General features: G+C 39.5%; 2 protein-coding genes across 2 annotated transcripts; both read left to right on the top strand.

The window, feature by feature from the left end:
• The first annotated feature begins 536 nt into the window (after positions 1 to 536).
• LOC146711366 (uncharacterized) lies at positions 537 to 6,054 on the top strand. Its single transcript, XM_085454201.1, has 8 exons — positions 537 to 679; positions 906 to 1,024; positions 1,104 to 1,176; positions 1,286 to 1,401; positions 1,725 to 1,799; positions 2,736 to 2,804; positions 3,053 to 3,121; positions 3,213 to 6,054. Exons 1-8 carry the CDS (start codon positions 607 to 609, stop codon positions 5,250 to 5,252), a joined length of 2,634 nt encoding a protein of 877 aa, XP_085310327.1. The 5' UTR covers positions 537 to 606; the 3' UTR covers positions 5,253 to 6,054.
• Positions 6,055 to 16,950: 10,896 nt separating this feature from the next.
• LOC146711365 (nuclear GTPase SLIP-GC-like) lies at positions 16,951 to 24,557 on the top strand. Its single transcript, XM_085452959.1, has 13 exons — positions 16,951 to 16,989; positions 17,128 to 17,312; positions 17,609 to 17,800; positions 18,968 to 19,032; positions 19,161 to 19,253; positions 19,416 to 19,503; positions 20,368 to 20,581; positions 20,692 to 20,943; positions 21,798 to 21,995; positions 22,073 to 22,245; positions 23,584 to 23,638; positions 23,728 to 23,815; positions 23,901 to 24,557. The coding sequence occupies exons 1-13, from the start codon at positions 16,951 to 16,953 to the stop codon at positions 24,068 to 24,070; spliced, it is 1,812 nt and encodes a 603-aa protein (XP_085309085.1). The 3' UTR covers positions 24,071 to 24,557.
• The last annotated feature ends 776 nt before the right edge of the window (positions 24,558 to 25,333 follow it).

Below are 25,333 nucleotides of genomic sequence, written 5' to 3'. Positions count from 1 at the left end.
TGCTTTTGTCAACGTGTTGATGACAGCAAAGGTGAGTGGAGAGATTAAACAAGATATCACAAATACATTTTATATAAATGACATCTGGAGACTAAAACATTTTTTAAACAGTGCCTGTAGCACATTATGTGTATGTAAACTATCAACGCTGAAATTAATAAGATCTAATGAGATCTTTTAGAATATGTTTTTGTGAAAATGTCAATATGTTTGCTACAACAGTTTCCTGCTAATTTCACATTTTTTGCCCCTTAAAAAACTTTGGCTCTGTAAAAATCATATTATTCCAAATCAAATGAAATCAAATGAAAAATAAAACTTAAACCTTTGTATCAGTGTAAACACATTTCACTAAACTGGAAACTTTAGATATTTAGATGAACTCTACAGAGTGACATGAAGTCGCAAAAGTTGCAACAGTTCAATCCAGCTAAGAGACAAAAACATTTACCTCCTCTTGTCACATGAAAAAGGTTATTGAGATACATAGAAACTTAAACCTCTGACACTTCAGAACCCCACAGGAAAGTAAATGATCTTATTTAGTGAATAATACTTTAAATATGAATAAATCAGTTATTGCTGATTGTCCCCACAGCAAATTCCATGGAGACATCTGGATTTGTCCAGGACAAACTAACTGAATGGGGATTCAGTGAGTTCATGCAGAGATTTAAAGGTATGAGTTTATTATTATTATTTAATGGGAATTGTTGTATCTGTAATGGCACTAGAACAGCATCGTAATTTACTGATTTAGAAGTCAGTCTGGATATTCCTGTGATTTATGACTTGTAATAGAAAACAAAAGTCTTTCATATTCAAAGTTGATGAATATTAATGTTTTGCAGTGTTAGCTTCATCTGACTTTTGAATATTTTATTTTGTTGTTGGCATTATTTCAGATGAAGGCATTGACAAGGAGACGTTTCTAAACCTTGGAGATTCAATCCGAATTAATTTACTGTTTCCTAAAATTGGACCAAGAGTAAAGTTTAGAAAGAGACTGAAAGATTACTTACAGGTAAGGCATCTATTTTTTATTCTATATCAGCAGGTCTATTGTTTCATTAATGTGTGATGTGTTTGTTTTGATTCTGTAGATGGAGACATGTCATTTTGTCCAGGAAAAATTAACTGAATGGCATCTCAGTGAGCTGATTCACAGATTTGAAGGTATTTTATTATAGTTTGGTTTTGGTCCTTCATAAATTACTGCTGTACTGTAATTTCATATTGATATTTGTTTGTCTAATTTCAATTTGAATACTTCGTTTTGTTGCAGAGGAAGGTATTGACAAAGAAGCTTTCCTAAGTCTCGAGTCAGGCAGAATCAATACTTTGATTCCAAAAATTGGACCAAGAGTAAAGTTTAAAAGGAGGCTCAGAGAATACTTACAGGTAATGTTTTATTAAATGTTACAAAAAAATCCTGGAACATAAAGCCATAAAAGTTTAAATATACTGTTTTTTTTAATAAAACAAATGGCGGTTAAGATCAGTAGATTAATAGTGTATGCAATGCATCAGATTGGAGGTTGTGTGTGAGCGCTGTGACATTCAGAAAAATAACCTCACAATACTCGAGTACAAGATAATGTATTTAATGTAGCATTTACTGTGCATGTAATGCATTTCACACTGGCAGGTATCAATATAACAAAACTGATCACACTTCTTTTATTATACGAAATACATCTTAAATTTATCCCTCACCACTGCAGGACTTGAATAGAACAAATGATGATTCTGCTGACATGATGGAAACAAGCGCAGAGCAAGAGGACAGTCCAGAAATGGTATGATCTCATTGTGTCTGAACATGGTTCATTATTGAGTGATTAATCTTTGATCATTTTTGTTATTAATGTCATCATGTTATTATAGAAAAATTAATGTTGTCAGCGTTAATCTCCTTAAGTAAAGTAAGTAAGTAAATTTTTATTTAAATAGTACCTTTCAAGATAAAATCACAAAGTGCTTCACACAAGCAGAAATGGACATACAACCTCAAACAAACAAAAGCAACCAAAAGCAAGTTTAAACAGATACATTTTTAACTGCTTTTTAAATGAAATGACTGAGTCCACAGATCTCGAACTCAAAGGGAGCGAGTTCCAGAGTCTGGGAGCCATTGATACAAGCGCTCTGTCACTGTTTGTTTTTAACCTTGTATGCTGGAAAACCAGCAAGCCCTGGTCCCTGGTCACAAGACCTCAGGGACCTGCTGGGGCGATAAGGCAGAAGAAGATCACTGATGTAAGTTGGAGCTACACCGTGCAGGGCCCTATAGGTCATGATTATAATCTTAAAATGAACCCTGAACTTGACATGATGTCAGACTTAAAATGACATTGACGCCATAGCCGCATTAACGCAGCAAATCTACGTTAGCTGGTTACCGTGGATCTCCCCATGCGTGGAGCTGGACGCCGCTAAACAATAACAAGCTAACCGCTTACGCCATTAAGTTAAAATGACATTATGGCGTTAACGTCATTTTAAAGAGATTAATGCTGACAGCACTAATAAAAATACATTTTGATTGATTCAAGGACTCATATCTTTAGAGTAAAACAGGTGTCAATATGAGCAAAGTGAACCAGGTTAGCTGTTTACCTAAGTCCTCTGCAGAATTCTCCAACACAGCTCAACTGTTTTTCACAAACTGTGAGTAAACAACATGAAGGCCTGTGCCTTGTCTGGATAATTATTTGGTATTTGTTTTCACGTAGGAGCCAAACATTTTTCCTCAACATTTGGAATCTGCTTCAGCGTCTGACACAACAGATGGCAGAGACACGGTAAGAAATGAAGTCAGAAAAAATATTTTTAAACTGGTTGAAGATCCAGTGATTTACAATGATTTTATCTGCAGACAAACATTTTGTCTCCATAATGCTGCATTAAGAGGAGCAATAAATAATGAAGCTAACAAATGCAAACTGCTTTAAATTTGTTTAATATACATATCTGAAATGCACCTTCATCAAGTGAATATGAAATATTAAGAGTATAGGTAGGCCTGGCTGATGTTTTGGCCTTGTTTTAGATGCAGGACCACAACATTTTTCCATTTCAGTTGGAGTCTGCTTCAGCAGTTGACAGAGGCAGTGACACAGTAAGAAGGAATATTGATGTTTCTCCTCAAGTCATTTTGTTATGCCGATATTATTTGTGTATATAAAACACATGTTTGTTTGTCTTTTCAGAGTAACGAACCAATTCGCTCCTGGGCAACAGTGACACAAGGACAAAGTCCAACCACATTTACAATGTTTTACTGTCAAGAGTGTAAAAACTTCATGGGAAACAATCCTGATTCTTGTTGTTCTCACTGTGCCTCTGTGTTCAATAAAGCAAGCAGCATTCAAAATGGAAACTTCTTTCTGTACTCATCCCTGAAAGACCTTCTGAAAGGTATCCTTGAGAACCACAGCACTGAGTTGTTACCTAAAACAGTTAAAGATGAGCATGATAACATCAAAGATGTGATGGATGGGATGATGTACCAGAATCTCCTCAGAGAGGGTAAACTAGCTGCAGATGATCTCACACTGACATGGAATTTTGATGAAGTACCAAATTTTAGCACAACCAGATACTCAATTTGGCCCCTTCAGTTTGTTATTAATGAACTTCCTTACACACAAAGACAGGTAAATATGATAGTTGCTGGATTTTGGTTTGGCCAAGGAAAACCTCATATGAACACATTTCTGAAACCATTTGTGGATGAATGTTGTGATTTAGCCCAAAATCCATTTCAGTGGAGAGACAGCAGAGGCACTCTTCATTCATCAAAAGTCTTCTGCTTGGTTTGCTCCTCTGACGCTGTGGCGAGGCCACTTCTCCGGAATTGCAAACAATTCAATGGAGAATATGGTTGTGACTGGTGTTTACACCCTGGCACAGTGGTACCAAAGGGCTCTGGATCTGTGAGGTCATACCGATATGATGAAACTAAACAAGAATCAAGATCAAAGAATATGTTTGTTGAAAATGCAAGAGAGGCTGAAAGCTCCCATGAAAACACCTCAGAGTGTGGAGTAAAAGGAATGTCCTTACTTTCCAGACTTCCTTTGTTTGACATTGTGTTTGGATTTGTACCAGAATATATGCACTCAGTTTTAGTTGGTGTGACTAAGCAACTTATTGGATTGTGGCTGAACTCAGAGAACTCCATGAAAGACTGGTATGTAGGTCAACAGATTTCACAGATGGACTCTTATCTCCGAATGTTAAAGCCTCCATCAGAAATGAGCAGATCTCTACAGTCACTGAAGGGTCGGGACACTTGGAAAGCATCTGAGTGGCGAGCTTTCCTTTTATTTTATGCTGTTAGTGTCCTACCAGGCATCCTTCAGCCTTCATTTCTCCAACATTTTTTTTGTTTGTCGATCAGCATTCACATTCTGCTACAAGAATCAGTCTCCCAAAATGACCTTCAGCTGGCCCATGAGAACTTGGTACTCTTTGTTAGAAACATGGAAGAACTCTATGGTGAAGAAAACGTTTCATTCAACTGCCATCAGTTGATCCACTTAGCTGACTGTGTGCGTAACTGGGGGCCTCTCTGGGCAACATCAGCATTCAGTTTTGAGAGGAACAGTGCAAATTTAAGGGCACTGCTTAGCAACATAAACTACAATCCTCAAAAAATTCAAGACAAGTTTCTCCGTTGGCAGCGCCTGCCGAGTCACCTTCGCTCCCTTGTTTCTAACGGAAATTCTCCGTTAGCCAGCATTTCACCAGTAAATGAAACCACTGATTGTTACAATCTGCTTGGAAATTCACGGCATCTGGCTATCACAGGATCCATAAAACTAGCAATAGAAGAGCTCTTAAATCGACCTGTTTCATTCAGATCAGTGGAAGCCTTTGACAGCTTCATCAACAGAAATACTGTTTACTCTGTAAAGGGTGAAGAGGCAGACAGAACAGACTGTGTCATAAAACTCAAGAATGGCTGCTATGGAGAAATACAGTTCATCGTCAGGTTTAAAGAGAACTGTGTTTGCACATCCAACTGTGTGTGCTCGGCTATTTCAGTCATTGTGGTCCAGCTATTTTATATCAAACGTGATGCAGAGGACAGCAGGATGATTCCTGACAGTGCATCAAGGACTATCTTTGTGGAAGTGGAAAGGACAACTCAGCCCAAAGCCTTCTTTTTGAGGGATGTTAGGTGTAAATGCATGTATGTGGATGGTTGGCTGGTGCCTTTACCAAACTCATATGAAAGATATTAAAGTTCCAGCACAGCTAAGGTGCTTTCTCTGTCTTGTATATCATGGCACATGGCTGTTTTTACTACAGTGAAAATCTTGGAAAAATGAACGATGATGAAGTTTTTTCAAAGGAGTTTGGAGTCATTTTGTTCATATGTGTGCGAGATCTGTGGCTTACGTTTTCTTTTGGTGTGACAGTGTGGACATAATGTAGTCAGTGTAATGTAGGATTATATCACTCAGTACTGTATGTGTATTATCTGTATATGGAGGAAATTATGGAGTGATTGGTAAACAGCCAAAAGCTTGCCTTTCCCAACTTTGTATTCACTACGTATTTATCATACATGTCAGTTTACCTCTATTCAATATGAAATGCAAATTATTGTGACACATAAACATTTTGTGAATTAACGCTAAAAATCCGGGGTGAGTGGATCAATGTGGTTTACTGCATCCTGATACAGATTGCTATTACTGAGATAACAGATCATAAAGCTTCATATTACCTCATATTATTGTGTAATGGCTGATGAGACTTATTCTGTTTAATGTTGCAATGTGTGCAAGTCTATTGAATATAATACAGATTGATTTGCTCAAGAATGTTTGTATCCTGCTACATAAAAATGATTATAATTAGTCTTATTACTTTAAATATGCCTGAAAAATCTGTTTGGCCTCCTTCTTCACTCTGGATTTGTGCTGCTATTCAGAGTCAATTCAAATTTTAGTGTCGTTCCTTAAAAAAAAAAGAAAAAAGGATGTGTAAATACAGTAAATGATGTTTAGAGATTTTTGAAAAATAAACATGACCACTGTTCATATGTGGCTTTATTACCTTATCATAGGCCAGAATTAAATATCTAAGTAGGACCCTTGTGTTACGATTCGGTGTTGTCAGTGTTTTGTTTTAGGCGTGACTGTTATGTGTTTCCTGCTTTACTTTGAAAGTCTGTCTTATCTCAGTGTGTTCAATTTACGCTTCCTTGTCTCGTCAGTTCTGATTTGCCCCAGCTGTGTTTCCCTCCTGTTGTCCATTCCCTGATTGCTCCTTCTATGTATTTAAGCCCTGTGTTTCAGTTTGTCATGGTCGCGATCTTCCCCCCCGGTTGTAAACAGTTTGGTGTTTTGATGTAAATAAATGTCCTATTTTGCTTTGATGTAAATAGCTGTCGATACTTTCGTTTTGGGATTTTGGTGGAGAACCGTAGTAGTTTTTTTTTCCTTATTATTTTTTTTTTTTTCTGTGTTGCACGCCGGTTGCCTAGGCTGGGGTGGAACACTTGTTTAATACCATGTTAAACATGTTTACCGGGTCATGAACCATCGGTGAAGCAAACAACAGAAAAGAAGCTCGTATATAGACTTATGCCGTAAGTTGACCTAAAACTAAAAAGAAAAAACAATCTGACATTTTAAATTAAATCAAACATCGTTTAAAAGACACACATGGCAGTGTGGGAGAAAAAACTCAACACTGAATGCTACAAGTGCACAAATATGAAATCAGCGTGGTGCTGCAGTGAACGCATCAATTCACACAATATTACAGAAATACTTTTTATATAAATGTCTTATATTGTTTCTTGGTCCCATCAATTTCTTATTCTTCAGTCATTTCTGAAACAAAGTCCACACTGAATGCCTGCTGTGCATCTGTGGTTGTGTGAAGCTACATTAATGTAACAGCATGCCAGAGTGTAAACACAGATCTTTGTCTATACGTTGAAACAAGGTTGTGCCTGAAAATTGCTACTTTTATGTGACATTTTATGTGAATATGTGACAAATGATGTTAGAATTATAATTAATTATAGAAAAAACAGTTTAAACCTTGGTGGGCAATGAGCTTAGAAGGATTATCTAGAAAATGACTTCAGGAAATGGTCGTGTTATAAAGTTGTTTTACAATCTGGACCAGTACAGACTTGCTCCTGACAGTTAAACTGTCCTGGGGGCACAAACCGTTTGTCCTTGGCTTGGTTTCAAGACTCTAGGAAAGGAATGCTGAATGTACAGTGGGGCAAAAAAGTATTTAGTCAGCCACCGATTGTGCAAGTTCCCCCACTTAAAATGATGACAGAGGTCAGTAATTTGCACCAGAGGTACACTTCAACTGTGAGAGACAGAATGTGAAGAAAAAATCCATGAATTCACATGGTAGGATTTGTAAAGGATTTATTCGTAAATCAGGGTGGAAAATAAGTATTTGGTCACCTCAAACAAGGAAAATCTCTGGCTCTCACAGACCTGTAACGTCTTCTGTAAGAAGCTTTTCTGTCCCCCACTCGTTACCTGTATGAATGGCACCTGTTTGAACTCATCATCTGTATAAAAGACACCTGTCCACAGCCTCAAACAGTCAGACTCCAAACTCCGCCATGGCCAAGACCAAAGAGCTTTCGAAGGACACCAGGAAAAGTATTGTAGACCTGCACCAGACTGGGAAGAGTGAATCTACAATAGGCAAGCAGCTTGGTGTGAAAAAATCAACAGTGGGAGCAATCTTCAGAAAATGGAAGACATACAAGACCACTGATAATCTCCCTCGATCTGGGGCTCCACGCAAGATCTCATCCCGCGGGGTCAAAATGATCATGAGAACGGTGAGCAAAGATCCCAGAACCACACGGGGGGACCTGGTGAATGACCTGCAGAGAGCTGGGACCAAAGTAACAAAGGTCAACATCAGTAACACACTACAACGGCAGGGAATCAAATCCCGCAGTGCCAGACGTGTTCCGCTGCTGAAGCCAGTGCATGTCCAGGCCCGTCTGAAGTTTGCCAGAGAGCACATGGATGATACAGCAGAGGATTGGGAGAATGTCATGTGGTCAGATGAAACCAAAGTAGAACTTTTTGGTATAAACTCAACTCGTCGTGTTTGGAGGAAGAAGAATACTGAGTTGCATCCCAAGAACACCATACCTACTGTGAAGCATGGGGGTGGAAACATCATGCTATGGGGCTGTTTTTCTGCCAAGGGGACAGGACGACTGATCCGCGTTAAGGACAGAATGAATGGGGCCATGTATCGTGAGATTTTGAGCCAAAACCTCCTTCCATCAGTGAGAACTTTGAAGATGAGACGAGGCTGGGTCTTCCAACATGACAATGATCCAAAACACACCGCCCGGGCAACAAAGGAGTGGCTCCGTAAGAAGCATTTGAAAGTCCTGGAGTGGCCTAGCCAGTCTCCAGACCTCAACCCCATAGAAAATCTGTGGCGGGAGTTGAAAGTCCGTGTTGCTCGGCGACAGCCCCAAAACATCACTGCTCTCGAGAAGATCTGCATGGAGGAATGGGCCAAAATACCAGCTACTGTGTGTGCAAACCTGGTAAAGACCTATAGTAAACGTTTGACCTCTGTTATTGCCAACAAAGGTTATGTTACAAAGTATTGAGTTGTATTTTTGTTATTGACCAAATACTTATTTTCCACCCTGATTTACGAATAAATTCTTTACAAATCCTACCATGTGAATTCATGGATTTTTTTTTCACATTCTGTCTCTCACAGTTGAAGTGTACCTCTGGTGCAAATTACTGACCTCTGTCATCATTTTAGGTGGGGGAACTTGCACAATCGGTGGCTGACTAAATACTTTTTTGCCCCACTGTATGTAAATAACCTCTGGAGAATATAATCTGGAAATTGCATAAAGGGAAACACAAAATGAACCAAAAAGTAATAACATCCCACAGCCGTGTTTCACACCTGTTGGTAGTGGGGCATTTTGGCTTCTGCTGCATCTTTTTAGTCTGTGCTGGAGATTCACCAACCCTAAAGAAGTCCAAATACACCACTGATCACTGGATCTCAACAGCATTAATGCAAAACATGTGTTTCTATTTCTTGTCTTACTTCTTTTTCCTGTCCAGAGACCGATGTGTGGCAGCAGAAAGGGCCACTCTCTCTTTGGGGCACTTAGCTTTCTCCTGTAGGAGTGAATGTAGTTTATAGTTTATGAAAAAATAATCAGAATACTGAAGATGTCAGAGATTGTATCTTTTTTCCTTTTCATAAGTCATTAAAACCAAGTACTAAAACACTTTGATATGACTCAGAGAACTGAAAACTCAGCATAGATAAAGAAGGAACAATGTACAAATTGGTAACTATAGCCCAAAAGGCTGATTGTGTTCATCTGCGCGTAGTGTTTTCAGTGAGACAAATGTTTTGTCACTCATCCAAGTGACTTCTTCAGTCTCAACAGACTGCAGGTTTTCCCAAACAGTACATTTGGGATTTACTTACCTTGATGATTAAGCATGCATCTGGTAATTAAAGCCCTTGAAGAAAAAAAAATGCAATGAATAAATCATACACACTTAAATATTGTATTTTGACCACAACTAAATTGTCTGACTGTCTGTATAAAACTGAACTTACAGCTATAAGCAGTTGATATTAAATATATGCATCACTAAAACATGACAGATAACAAAGCCAGAGTAATTAGGCACACAACTGTTTTTAAGTGTTTTCAATTTAGCTTCTTTTGACTTACATTTAACTATAGCTACTTATTTTTTCCTTCATTGACAATCAGCTGTTGACACAAATTATTTTGGCGAGTGGCAACAGTCAAACCAACAGCACTGTGATGTTTTTGTTCGTGAATATGTAGACACGCTGGTGCGAATGTCTTACTATACAGGCTGGTTCTTTAGATACAAGGGGAGAGTGCGCGAGTCAGAAACCCAGGGCACATAGATGATGTAAGTCTCATCAGAAACAGCTTATTTCCAAACCAGGGAGGAAGAATGAAAAACAATTCTAAAAACAAGCAATAAAATGTTGTCATGGTACTAAAATCCCCAGAAATAAATAATCCCAATTTCAAAAAAACATATAAAACACAATGTTCTATGCTCGCTAAACTCCCACCCTGTCCCACAATGTAACTGTCCCACAACAAAGGATAAATGTTTGTTAGGTGTTCACAAGCAGGACCGAAATTCCTCCTTCAGAGCAGGGTCCAGACCAGCCTCGTCCCAGGCAGAAGAGGAGAACCCTCCTATCCCCATCTCATCCTGGAGTCCATTGCTCCACCGCGGCTCCCCTCACATCATCACACTGTAAACAAAAAAACAGGGGCCAGAACCCTTCTCCCAGAAGCTGGCCTGGCTAATAGCCATGGTGACCCTCTCACAATACGGCTCTACTCGGTGAGCAACAGTTCATTCATGTGAATTTTCAAAGCTAATTCAAGGACCATCGTGTGGTTAGCAGCATTGACTAAAGTCTTAGTGGTGAAAGGTTTGCATTAAAAGAGTAAAAACTCCAGTTAGGGCATGACTTTAAATACATTAAAGGCAGGGTGCGTCTGAAGACTGCTGCATTTATGAATATGTGACTGAAATAATGTTAGAACTGTAATTAATTATCTATAAAAAACAAAAAATGTTTAAAGTTTTGCGGACACTGAGCTAAGAAAGAATGACTACAATGTTTACTGGTACTATACTGGTACAATAATTACTGGACAAGTACAAACTTGCCCCTTACAATTAATGTAACAGCATGCCAGTGTGTAAACAAAGATCTTTATTTATACGTCGAAAGCAGGTTGTGTCTGAAGACTGCTACTTTTATTAATATGTGACAAATTATGTTATAATTATAATTAATTATAATAAAAAATATTGAAACCTCGGTGGACAATGTACTGAGAAAGAATGACTTCAGGCAATGGGTGTGTTATAATCAGTGTTGGGTAAGTTACTTTAAAATAGTAACTTAGTTACATTACTAGTTACTTCTCTCAAAAGTAACTCAGTTACTTCAAGTTACTCGTTACTTTCAAAGTAACTAGTTACTAGGGAAAGTAACTTTGGTTTTACTCAGAATTCTCTTGTTAATGTGTTGCTTCCATAACTTTGCCAGTCTTCTAGCTTGCTTACTTGCCACAAGTGCACTGTGCCACCTACCAATAGAAAGGAAAAGATAATGTGCATATTTCCACGAGAGAAATCCCACGCCTGGACCGTCATTGACTGCTGCCATGATTCTAGCCTACGTCACAGCGTCATGTGCGTCTTTTACATCCAACACAAAAACTGCAGTCGTGGTGCTTTCGATTGTACTCAGAACTCGGAAATTCTGCCTTCTGAATAGGAAGATGTAGGCAACACCAGACTGCAGATGAGCTGCATACAGGGCTGGACTGGGACAGAAAATTGGCCCGGGCATTTTGACTAGAGACTGGCCCACCATTATAGGAAAAATCATAAAGCCTTTGAATGAAAATAAACGCTGTTGTGACAGTGATGTACACTGTTCTGATGGTATATATGCATCAATCTATCAATCGTTTGTTGTAAGATTCAGATAATTATTTTTTACAAGCTAGACATTTTAAATGAGAATAAGAAAGAAAAGTATTTCTTTGTGCCCCCCTCTCCCTGTTAATGCCCTACCTGCCCCCCTGGCAAAACTTTGCTAGACCCGCCCCTGCACAGTTACCAGCTGTCAGCTACTTAGAAAAGGATCCTGGTGTTATTTGTCTCTCAGAAACAGTTCATAACTTCCCTTCAACTCATTCATGTCACCTAAAAGGTGAACCTGTTTCTCCATCACAGCTCTGATGATCCAGTAAGGACATCTCCTGGTTTCATCTTCATGTTTCCCTCTCACCAGATAACCAAACCATATCATGACCAGCAGGTTTACAGCTGTGGCTCCAGCAAACATCAGCTGATACTAGAAATTAATATTAAATAAATTCTAACAATAGCTGATCAAGCTTAAACGTGCTGCTGTTGTTTAGCGCGACATCCGCTGGTTTCCTCTTTCGGCGCAAAGTGAGCGATAAACAAACAAGAGAGAAAAGCCGATCAGCTGATCACTGATCAGTTTTCATGATTGAAACGGGAGAGGGAGGGGGGAGAATGAAAGAAGAAGAGACAGCTGTGCAGCGTAAAGACACAGAATAACTCCAGCTTTGTGCCTTTTTCATTGTAGCTGAATTAGGGGACAAACTGTTCCTTTTCACCTCAATAAGAAACGCGTAATATTTTCTCTGAATACCAGACGGGACGGTTGGCAACTCTAATAACTTATGAACAAAATAAAGTTCAACATCAGTAACATAGCACCCACCCAGCTGTATAGAAACTCCGTCATGCTAGCTAGCACGCAGTACGAAAAAGTCAGCACAACGAAAATAAACTCCAACTAAACTTGGTTCATATATGACCCAGAGAGACTGCAGGTTATAACTTCTTACCTGAAGTTCAGTTCACACTTGGACCGGCGGCCGCCTCGGGTCTCTTTTCCTCCTGCCTCCCTTTTCCTTCATCCACCTGCTGGCCTCCACCACTTGCTAATGTTACTGAATCTGTGGAAGCGCCGCGACAGCCACCACACGAAGTAACGAGTAACGACCCTATCTAAATCCCAGTAACGACTAACGCGTTCCTGATTTTGGCATAATAACTAGTTACCGTGCTCGTTACCACAATAATAACGTAGTTACTGTAACTGTACTGTAACTGTTAGTCCCAACACTGGTTATAATAGATGTTTTACAATCTGTACCGGTACAGACTTGCTCCTGACGGTTAAGCTGTCCTGAGGCACAAACATGTTGTCTTTGGCTTGGCTTCAAGACTCTAGGAAAGAAGTAATGAATGTATGTAAATAACTTTTGAGGACGATCATTTAGAAATAACATCAAGTGAAATTTAGAATCAATTAAAAAGTAATAATGAAGTAATATCGTATTTGTTGGTAGTGGGGCATTTTGGCTTCTGCTGCATCTTCCTAGTCTGTGCTGGAGACTCACCAACTCCAGTACCACATACACCACTAATCACTCGATCTAAAAAGCATTGCCATAAAAACATGTGTTTCCCTTTAATTTCTTACTTCTTTTTCCTGTCCAGAGACCTCTGTGTGGCAGCAGAAAGAGCCACTCTCTCTTTGGGGTACTTAGCTTTCTCCTGGAGGAGCGAATATAGTTTATGTCTGTGGGGGTTCTCAGCCATCCAGGTCATCGTAGTCTAAGGACCTTGGAAAGAAAAGTGTCTGGACTTGAAGATGTTTCACCTCTCATTCCTGGGTCAAATGGTGGAGAGTCCCAGATTCAAGCCCTATTGGAGTATCCCCTAAGATGGACATGGACCCCCTATTGATCCTCTACCTAATCACATGAGCCAAGGTGTGAAAACAGGTGTTGGTCACAATCAGCCAAAGTTTCGGGTGAACTCATTGTGAAACCAAGCCCCACCCTATCATGTGATCTCCTGAGGTCAGAAGAACCAGGATGTGCATAGGCACGGGATCTAGAAACTGGATCATAGATGGCAGACAATTGGTGTCGTAAGCCACCGCCTCTGTTCAAAGAGGGTAAACAGAGGGTAAAGCAGAGGGTAAACAGAGGCGGTGGCTTACGACACGGTCTACAATTGTCTGCCATCTATGATCCAGTTTTGATTCCCTTTACACCCATGTAAAGGGTCTACACTCCCATTGGTCTTAAATCTGGGACTCTGAAGAAGCTTCTCGGATGAGAGGTGAAATGTCTTCAAGCAACTTAAAGAAGTCCAGACGCTTTTCTTTCTAAGCTCCTTAGACTTTATAATTTATGAGAACATATTCATAATACTGAAAAAAGTCTTAGATTGTCAAAAATGAATATCTTATCTGACGATTGCTTTGGTGAAAAGGTGCTATATATTACAAACAATTTATTAATAACAACAAGATGACAGTGCTTTATAGACTGTTTTTGTGGAAGTGGAAAGGGCAAATTAACTCAAAGCCTTTTTCTAGAAGGATGTTAGGTGTAAATGTGTCTGTGAATGTCCTGTGACACTATTATCCCCTCTCTCTTTTAATAATGTCAAAGATAATAGTGTCTTTGACACTATTGGACCTACAGTTTTAACCATTATTAAAACCAGCCCAGCCGATCTTAACCATACCATAGTGAACCCATTTATCAAAAAAAACAAAACAAAACAAAACAAAACAAACAAATCTCAATGCAACAGTGTTCTCAAATTTTAAACCAATCTCTAAACTCTCCTTCCTGTCCAAAATCCTGTCTTCCTTCAGTTCCAGGCTCTACTGGAAATTAACGATATCTCAGAAACATTTCAGTCTGGTTTCAAAGCGAAACATTACGAAAGCGTAGAGCTCCCACCCAGGCAAAAGAAAAATAGAGCTATATCACATGTAATGTGAAAACTTTATTGTTCTCACAATATACTTTTCACATTTGAACAACATAATATCATTTTATTACAATATACATTATATACAATATACATTATAACAAAAAATTTTTTACAAAAAAACAAGTAGAGGTGACACGGGCTGTGAGATTGAAACACAGGCATTAGAGCCTCTAAATGTGTGTTTAGTTTGGGTTTCCACTGGCGTGGAATTACCAAAAACAGAGAGAGCATAGGCTAACATATGAAATGGGAAAAGACCGCTGTGTAATCCATTTATTTCAACAAAGTAACTGTATTCTGAATATCACCTTCTTAAATGGTAACTGTAACGGAATACAGTTACAGTTACTTTTTGTATTTTAAATACGTAACGCCGGTACATGTATTCCGTTACTCCCCAACACAATCTGCCCATGATCAGGTACCCTGCTGGGATAATAAGATGGCCTGGAGATAGAAGCCACTGACATCAAGACCAGGAAACTCCTAACCCTGCATGGAGGGTTTCACCCCAAGTCCAGCACCCTAAAGCCAGATGGATGCTAAGCAGAAAAAAGGAGGCCATGCCCTAGTGAGTGTCAAGCACCACAGTCCAGGATGAGACAACGATCATCCACAAATACATAAGGAAGATAGCCCCAACCAACTGCGTGCTCAGTGAATACCTAAGGGACCAGAAACCAGAGGAGGAAGAGCAGGAACCATCATGGAAGGACAGGCCCCTCCACAGTATGTACCACCGGCAGATAGAGGAAGTGGCTGACATCCAGAAATCCTGGCTGGACAAAGCTGGACTGAAAGACAGCAGAGAGCCACTAATCATAGCAGCACAGGAACAAGCTCTGAGCCCAAGATCCACAGAGGCTGGGGTCTTCCACACCAGGCAAGACCCCAGGTACAGGCTGTGTAAAGATGTCCCCGAGACAATCCAGCACATAACAGCAGGGTTCAAGATGCTAGCAGACAGGGCATACATGGAACAATAACCGGCATAGTGTACAGAAACATTTGTGCCAAATATGACCTGGAAGTCCAAAGGTCAAAATGGGAGATGCCTGGTGTGGCGGTGTAGTGTAAAGAAAACAAAATCAAAATTACCTTAAACTAAGTCACAATAAATTGTTTTGGGATGTCCAGTATAATTTTATAGTATGTGATCAGCTGATCTTCGCTGATCTGGGATTTACTCCTGATTGTGGATTTACACACTGGAATTCAACAAGATACAAGCAAATATTACATGAGCTATCAAGCAAATATAAAGGTGGATCATCAGCTTAAATTTAGATTGATGTCTGATACGTTGTTACATGGAAATTCACAGCAATGACAGCCAGTTAGACAAACTTCATCACAGAACTGCAAATTAACCAGCTTAGCCTGCACTAAACTGCATTAAACTATCTAGTATTTTCTTTTTTTTTTCTTTTTTTTTTTTTTGTATATAAAAAATTTAATTAACATTTCTTTTAAATTTAAGAAACACGAAACATTTCAAATGAGAGAGGAAGACAAGTATACAGAAGAGACGAAAATGACTAAGAAAACCCTAATTCCTTCTGTAACACCCATGTTTTTTTGTTGTTCGTCCTCCTTGTTTCTTATTACACATCACAACATAGCTCATGAATGTGTGTCCCTGTGACGCATTCTCAGTAGTACATTCATCATGTGTCTTCACTTCTAGCCTCCTCTGCACCCTGGTGACACACCCCTACTCCAAGGCCCTGCATGTGTGTATCTAGTATTTTCATAAAACCTCAGAATAAGTTATTCAGGAGGATGTTCTTCCTAAATACAATATTTGGATTAGGTTAAGATGGATTTAAAAATGATTAAAAATTAAGTTCTGGTTTTGCAGGTAAACGAAGACATTCTTTCTTCTTGTTGTTCTTTCATTGGGGGGAGGGGCAGGGATAGCTCAGTAGGTAAAGTGGTCGCCCCATGATCGGAAGGTCGGCGGTTCGAATCCACTTAACGGCTACCCTGAGGTACCCCTGAGCAAGGTACCGTCCCTACACACTGCTCCCCGGGCGCCTGCTTAGTGGGCTGCCCACTGCTTCACTGAGTGAATGGGTCAAATGCAGAGAAAAACAAGTAATTTCCCCATGGGGATCAATAAAGTATCCATTATTATTATTATTATTGTTAATTCAGATGACTGATCACCATTTGAACTGCCTGTGAGATGCTACTCCGCCTGCCTCGCCCCCCAAAAAAGTAATAATAATAATCTGAAACACCAGACCTATCCCGCTGGGCGGGAGCCCCACTTCCCTCCAGTTGTTTATTAAGCCTCTCTCGGCCCGAGAGTGAAGGAATGGACAAATACATAACTGAATCACTCACGACAGGCATCATCTGCTCTTCATCTTCCCCTGTGGTAGCATGGGATTTTTTTTTTTCAAAGGCAGTTGCTGAACATCAGGTTCACGTGAGGCAAATCCTCCATCACTTCTTGGAAAATAGGCTTTTTGTGAAGGGGGAGAAATGTGAATTCCATGTGAACTCTGTGGCTTTTTTGGGTCACATGATTGAGCAAGGGAATCTGAAACCTGATCCAGTAAAGGTACATGCAGTGGTGTAGTGGCCCGAACCCTCCGATCACCAGCAGCTTCAGCTTTTTTTTTACCGGCATTTTATCAGAGAGTTTAGTAAGATCACACTTCCACTCACCAGACTAACCTCACCAAAAGTTCCATGTCAGTGGGACAGAGCGGCTCAGCAAGCCTTCACTCAGCTGAAAGAGAGGTTTTCTACAGCTCCCATCCTACAGCAGTTTATTGTGGATGTGGATGCGTCTAACTCTGGGGTGCGGGCGGTCCTGTCTCAACAAAAGGATGACAAGCTCCACCTATGTGCCTTTTTCTCTCGCCAATTCTCCCCCACAACGTATAATTATTCAATTCAATTCAATTCAATTTTATTTATATAGCGCCAAATCACAACAAAAGTCGCCTCAAGGCGCTTCATAGATACAATATAATTATGACATCGGGGACTGGGAGCTGTTGGCTATTAAACTTTTATAGGAGGAATGGAGGCACTGGCTAGAGGGCCGCACAACCATTCATTGTATGGCCTGACCACAAAAACTTGGAATACTTTTGGTCATTCACACGTATCAACTCCAGGCAGGCCTGGTGGGCTTTGTTTTTCACCTGTTTTGACTTTTCTTTCACCTACAGACCAGGATCACGGAACGTGAAACCGGATGCGCTCTCCCAGCAGTTCAACACCACAGAGGAGGAGGAAGACCCCGAACTCATTCTCGCACCTTCCTACCTGGTCGGGGCCATCTTCTGGGAGACCAAAAATGCAATATACGCATTTCCAATATTTTCCATGTGTCCCAAGTCAAGCCTGTATGCTCCAGCCCGGTGTGCCCTCTTTCCAAGCCTTTGTTTTGGTTGTGCTCGCCCTCCCCCTCTCTTTCATCACTTCGTCTTCAGTGAAGGAGCGACTCTTCCAAGGTAACACGCTCTGAGTTTCAACAGCTGATAACCGAGAGCGAGGGGTGAGTGTGTCTTATGAAGCATGAGGGTCCACTGAGCTGTGTACCAGGGGGCGCTAATGTACCTTAATGTTGGTGAGCCAGGAGGGAGGGGGTGAGTCCGGAGTAATTCGCTTACTCTACGATTCAGCACAGCAAGGAAGGGGGTTAGTGAGTCCTGAGTGATTCGCTTATGCTACGATTCAGCACAGCAAGGGAGGGGGTGAGTAACTCAAATGTGCTGTTAGCATGTTAGCTGAGCGATGCTACAGTGAACCAAGGAGCTATTTTCTTGATGTGAGGTTTCTACTCAAGGTTTTTTCTTCCAGTTCAGAGCAGAAATGCTTTTGTTAAGAAACTGGCTGTTGTTTTTTTTCCCCCCACAATTTTAATTATAAGCTAGATATATTTCTACTAATGGAATTAGTTTGCTAACAGCAACAGGGATGAGTCAGTGAGTCAGTTGGGCTTGTGAATCATGATTCACGAGTCAGTAAAGTGATTCTCGAGTACTGAACGATTCGTTCACGAATCGAACATCACTACTAAACAACTGATGTAGTTACCTGATACCTAATACACATTTTACCTTAACACAGGGGTGGGGAGCGCCAGACCTCGAGAGCCGGTGTCCTGCAGGTTTTAGATATCACCCTGGGTCACCACATTTGAATCAAATGATTACTTCATTACCAGGCCTCTGGAGAACTAAAAGAAATGTTAAGGGTGTAATTTAGTCATTTAAATTAGCTGTGTTGGATCAAGTACAACTAAAACCTGCAGGACACTGGCTCTCAAGGCCTGGAGTTGCCTACCCCTGCCCTGACAGCTGGTGGTTGCCATTGATGGGGTGGTCACCAACTGTTCTCAAGGTCTGTGTCACTGGCACTGAATGAGGCTGGAAAGTTGACTCATGTAATCATGTTTATTAACAGGTAAGAATATGAAAGTTTTCCATTTTTTTAATCGCAGTTTGCTAAAGAACAAACTGTTTCTGTACAGTTGCGATGGCTTCCTGTATAAGTTCAGATATGCATACATGTGTAGTAATTTAATTTCAAATACGAAAGTCAAATATTTACATTTATCCTCAGGATTTGCCATCCATAAGTGAAAAAGGTGAGAAATATTTGTCTCATTCTCATATTATTACATCTGATGTATTTATTTTTATCATTTTTGCAGCATCTAAAATACACCGTGATCACAATTTTCAATCTTGAAAGATTTTTTTTTTATCCAATAAGGAAAGAGAAACTCAGATCATTTTCAGGGTGAGTCCAGCCAATGGCAACCACCTCCTAAACGACAATACAACTGTGCAGCAGGATCACAGTCAGGTATTTGAAAAGTACTAATATGCATTTTTTTTTTAATATAATAGCTATAGTATGAACTTGTAAAATCCACACTCTTTACTGTTTTTGAATATCAGTGGGCCACATTTTGCATTACACTGCTTCCTGTTTCCTACTAATTAGTTTTTAGTTTCACTTTGACAGAAAAAGAAATACTGTTTGAGGTCAAAGAGATAATGAGACATGTCAGTGAAGGACTACATGGCCGTGACAAGCTCAAACTTTTCCTAAAGTGAGTAATAAAGGTTTCCTTTTTTTTGTTGGACATTGTTCCAACCAGTTCCAAAAAAGTTAGGACAGTCTGTAAAATGAAAATAAAAACAATATTCATGAAATCTCTTACTCTAATATTTTATTGACAACAGAACACAAAAACATATCAAATTCCTAAGCTGAGAAAATGCACCATTTTAAGAAGTAATTGGGTAATTTTGTGTTTGATGTCACCATGTCTCAGAAAGGTTAGGAAGGCAAATTAAAAAAAAAATCTAGAAAGTAAGTGTTTGCAAAAAGAAACAGTTGGAGGAACATTTTGCTGTAATTTGGTATAAAGATTTAAACTCTGTCAGAGCTCAACATGGAGCTGTGATTCAGTTCATTCCATTGTTAAGGTGAATTGTACCAGAATCCATCATTTCACACTTCAGAGGTGATCAGTAGCTTTTGAATACTGATTAATATTTCATGTTTTTCCACACATGTAGTCTTCAGAGACGTGAAATTATAAATATCAAGTCTAAACATTGTAATAGTTTTTTTTTAAAACAAATTTTCAAAAAGAAATCTCAATCATCCAGGTAAGTAGATCCCATTGGTTGATCAGTGGTTGTCATGACAATTTGCATATTAATGATTAAGGAAGTGACCTCACAGCCCATTGTTCATTCAGTGGGCTAGTTTATAAGGCTGAGGAAACCTGCAGTCAGCTGAAACTGAAGAAGTCACTTGGATTAGTGATGAAACGTTTCTCCCACTGAAAACGCCAAGTCCAGATGAACAGAATCAACCTTTTGGAAATCTTTCTGATTTTGCCACATTTTAAGTTTAATGTTCCTAAGAATGGGTGAGTTAATCCATATTTAAACTCTTTCAACAGGGATAAAATCAAGGATTTGGAGACAGAAAAGAGACACCTGGTTGGTGTCTTTGGTAAAACTGGGGCTGGAAAGAGCGCTTTAATCAATGCCGTCATAAATAAGGAGGGCCTGTTGCCTTCTGGAAGTGTCAGTGCATGTACCTCAGTAATGATAAAGGTGGAGGCTACCAATGGATCAAAGTATGAGGCACACATCGAGTTCATTACAAAAAAGGTAGAATGAAATATGAATATGATGATTCTTAAAGAAAATTTATGTGTTACAATCTAGCTGCAAAAACTGCTTTACTAAAATTAAGATGTTTTTTTGGGTTTTTTTTGAAGGATTGGGAAGATGAGGTGCGATCACTAAGACAGGTTTTTGAAGACAACCACGACCATGACGACGATGATGATGACGATGACGATGACGATGATGATGATGATGATGATCTATTTGACCCTAATGGAAAGTTATCAGCGCTGTATGGAGAAGGTTGGGGGAAAAAATCCACTCTCAGCCTCATGGAGAAAGGATATTTCGTGGATATTCCAGAGTTTCTAAATTCCGAAATAAAAATTTTGAAAAGTGACTCAGTAAGTGTGCAGTACTACAGACCAAAATAAAATTCACTTCTTCTTCTAGAACATAGGAATACTTGCAGTTTAAAACATACATTAGATTCAAGGAAGATCAGTGTGTGGCTTATGAACATCATATAGAGAGTAGTAGGAAGTCACTAAAGCAGCAGTTAGCTGCAATAAAGCTGCATCTTTTCAGTAGGAAGATGATGTCCATGCTATCTAATACCTCCCTATTTGGAAAGTGTAGACAGAGACAAAGCGCCGGTGAAGGAGATGTTGCAGCAGTCTATTGCTAAGATAAATGTTGGGAATATGTCTTTTTTTGTGTGTAGTTTTCTTTCTTTCTTTCTTTTTAGTGTGTAAGAATATTCAACATTGCTATCAATACATTTTTCAAGAAATGTGTTGATAGCATGTATTGCGATATTATTTCTTAGTTTGATTTCCTGTCTTCTTTTCATGCAGTTTTTACATTTTTTGTTATGAGCACATACATTATGGTAAATGGCCTGTATTTATATAGCGCTTTACTAGTCCCTAAGGACCCCAAAGCGCTTTACACATCCAGTCATCCACCCATTCACACACACATTCACACACTGGTGATGGCAAGCTACATTGTAGCCACAGCCACCCTGGGGCGCACTGACAGAGGCGAGGCTGCCGGACACTGGCGCCACCGGGCCCTCTGACCACCACCAGTAGGCAACGGGTGAAGTGTCTTGCCCAGGGACACAACGACCGAGACTGTCCAAGCCGGGGCTCGAACCGGCAACCTTCCGATTACAAGGCGAACTCCCAACTCTTGAGCCACGATCGCCCGTTAAATTAAATTGTCTTGTATTCATACTGTTATTATTTTGCAGGCTGAAGGGTTGTCTGAAGAATTGGTGAAATATACAAGAAGTGAGTCAAATGAGACAGAAGTAAAGAGGTGGTACTGGCCGCTTGTGAAGTGTGTGACTGTCAAAGTGCCAGACAATGATTTTCTTCATCACGTCACACTCGTGGACCTTCCTGGAAATGGTGACTCTAACAGAAGCAGAGATCAAATGTGGAAAGAGGTAATTCACTGAAGTCATGTCATCTTTCTTCGAAGCATCAGTTATTTATAATTTATATGCTTTTATTTCCTTTTTAGTTTGTTGCCAGTTGTTCAACTGTGTGGATTGTGACTGAAGTGAATCGGGCAGCCTCAGAAAAAAAAGCCTGGAAGATCCTGGAAGGTGCCAGTAGCCTGCTGGAAAATGGTGGCGAGTGTCAGCAAATTCATTTCATCTGCACTAAGTCAGATAATGAAAAACCAGATGATATGTAAGTCAAATATGCCAAAAGTTTGGCACAGATGCACACGGTGACAATATACTTCACTTTTTTTTTTTATTTTAAGAGTGAGGATGTCCATTACAACAGAAGCTAAATTCTCCCATTGTAGTAGGCCACTCTTTCAGAAAAATGACAAATTAATTTAAGAACTATTATGTATCATTTTAGAGGTATGCTAATATTACTGTTAGAGTGAATTGTTGAATGTTGCCATTTTTATCCTTGTCATCTCTACAAAAGGAATTCCACTGTCCCCCTCCCCAGATTTTCAAGGTTCTGGGTGGGGGGCTGTAGTCTTTTATTATAGACACATCCTTGTGAGGGTTTCTTTTGATGTAAGCTTCCTGCCCAGCAGGAGGTCTCTCTCTCTCACACACACACACACACACACACACACACACACACACACACACACACACACACACATATTCTTACTTACATACAGAAGTTCACACATATACATACAATGCCTTGTCTTGGAACCATGTGGGCGTTGCTGTGCTGTGATGTGTTTTGTGTGAACCGTTTCTCAATAAAAGGCAGCGGGAGGAGGCCGGATTTGGGGTCATTTTCGTGGTGGACACAGACGAGGCCTCCCTTGCAAGGAAAATCGATCGATCGCTGACTGTCTTGTTTTCTTCATGATGAATAAGTCTCTAGAACTAGCGGGGCTTGTGGAAACACAGACCCAACAATTACTTCTTTTTATCTAATACAACATTATTAGACATTATTAATATTACATTCTATCAGATATAACTCCTAATATCATGATATATGATGAATATTATTCTTAAAAATATGTTTACAATTATAAATTTAAAAATTTCTGTATATCTGTTTTAATAAGTTTCTAATTAGATAAATACTGTGGTGACTATTTAATTAACAAAGTCTGCAGACACAGTTGGCTACAATCAACACTCTTTATTATCATATGCATGAGAGAGTACACACAACAAGGCTCCGTTATGCAGTCCCTGAAACAGAAGTGGAGCTCTTGCTCCTTTATGTATTCTCAAGAAAATGCAGGAAGTTACAAACTGATCATACCACACATCACGCAGCTCGCTATGAAACCTAACTGAACAATGGGTATGTTGTTGGGTGCTCTTGGCATTATCAGCACCTGCAAAGGGAGTTGTGTTCTTCAACTACTGAGGCTGAAATAAGTTCATCTAGTTTTAGACTGTTCGGTGGAAGTTTCCATTACGGTGCCACAACTATGCACATAAATGCTTACACCTTAAATGAGAATAATCTGAATTTTGCATTACAGTAACAATAAAATAATTTTGCATCCAATTTTTATTTCCTTTCTAAAAGAAACAAAGTCAAGAATGCAGTGAAGAATGAATTCAAAAAGCGGAAATTAATTAAGGTACATTTTTAATCTGACAGCAAAATCTAAAACAAATATCTTCTAAAACTGCCTGAAAAGTAAAAACTGACTAACAAAAATGTTCTCAGGATCACTTCAGTGAGGATAGTTTCCAAGTCTTCACAGTGAGCTCCAAAGAGTTCCACAAAGGGGAGAATGTAAATCCAGATGTCAATGGTAGGTTAAGTCACTTTATGAATGAACATACAGCGACAGAAAATTTATTGCTCAGATTTATATTTCTTTTCAATTTTTTTTACAGAAATACCAAAACTTAAGGAAATGTTGAAAAATCTGAATGACGCTCATTCAGAGACATTAAACTATGTGTCTGGAGCTCATGGGATTCTGTCTTTGATTCAAGGAGCCAGAAGCAGAGAAGTGGTGAGATCAGGCAATAAAGCCTCATTCTTCTTAAAGGTCATAAAATAAAAATGTTCATAGCCACTAATGTGTATTAATGTATTGTAAGGTATCCTCACATTCACTGAAAATGTGGGATGCTGGACATCATAAATCTATGTGATAATTTATTAATAGTGACTGAATACTGCTGGAGAAACTGTGGGGAAAACATGGCAGATCATTTTCATATATTTTGGAAATGCCCAATAATCCAACCATACTGGAGTGAAGTGGTCGAATCAATTTACTTGGTGACTGGTCTCAAATTAAATTTGGATTTCTGTACTGTGTATTTGGGCGATATCCCATCAGCAGCCTCCTTAAAGGACAAATATTTGATAAACATCCTGTTGGGAGCGGGCAAAAAAGCGCTTACCAGGAGGTGGCTGGAGAAAGAGCCCCCAACAAAGAAAGACTCGATAGGAATAATGGAGGAAATATATAGAATGGAAAAACTTACTTTTTTTTTTTTTTAACTACCTCAAAATGGACCAATTTCATAAAAACTGGAGGAAGTGGGAGAGATTTGTTGAAGGTAATGTGGGATGAGGGGTGGTGGGTTATATAAGAGCTTAACTAAGTATTTTCACACAACTACTGGAAGAAGGAAGGTCTGCTAAGGACGTGGTCACGGTTTTTTATAAGGTAGCTCATAAAAGAGATTGGAAATACCCTTCCGAATATCATCAGGGATGGACTGTAAAGTGCTGCGTGGACAATAGCAAAAACCTGACGACATGGGACCTGTAAAGAGGTGGAGGGGAGCTCCCCCAGACCGGGCAGATCTGTGGGTTTCACTGTGCCATTATGTTATTGTCAGTGCGTATTATGTTTGTTTGGTTGATTGTTTTTCTGGGGATTTTTTTGTGTTTTTTTTGTGGGGTTTTTTTGCTGTTTTTGTTTTCTTCATGTGGGTGACTGTCATAATTACAAAACTTTCAATAAAAAAAAGAATAGGGACTGAATAAGGAGAGATAATTTGGAAGAACTGAATAGTATTTATTGAGAAACAGAATTTGATGAAATATTTATTTACCAATTAGACTCCAGTCAACCAATGAGGGCACAGAAATGATGGGAGTTAGGACAGGACCCCAAGAGTCTAGTTTCTTGGCGTAGTGAAGATGGTAGTTTGGATTGGGCTCTGAGTTAAGGTTGAGGTGAAGATGGACAGGAGGCGAGTTGCATGAATGAAAGTCTGAAAGGCAGAATGACAGAAGAGCAGATAAAAGCACAGAGAACAGAAGCTGATTGGCCTGCAGAAGGCAAAAAAATGATTGGACTAGAGTA

This window comes from Copadichromis virginalis, linkage group LG4, assembly GCF_057382275.1.
Source record: "Copadichromis virginalis isolate Kocher_CV1m ecotype Utaka linkage group LG4, C_Virginalis_male_GT1.1, whole genome shotgun sequence".
NCBI lineage: Eukaryota > Metazoa > Chordata > Actinopteri > Cichliformes > Cichlidae > Copadichromis > Copadichromis virginalis.
This window is presented reverse-complemented; position numbering and strand designations above follow the sequence as displayed.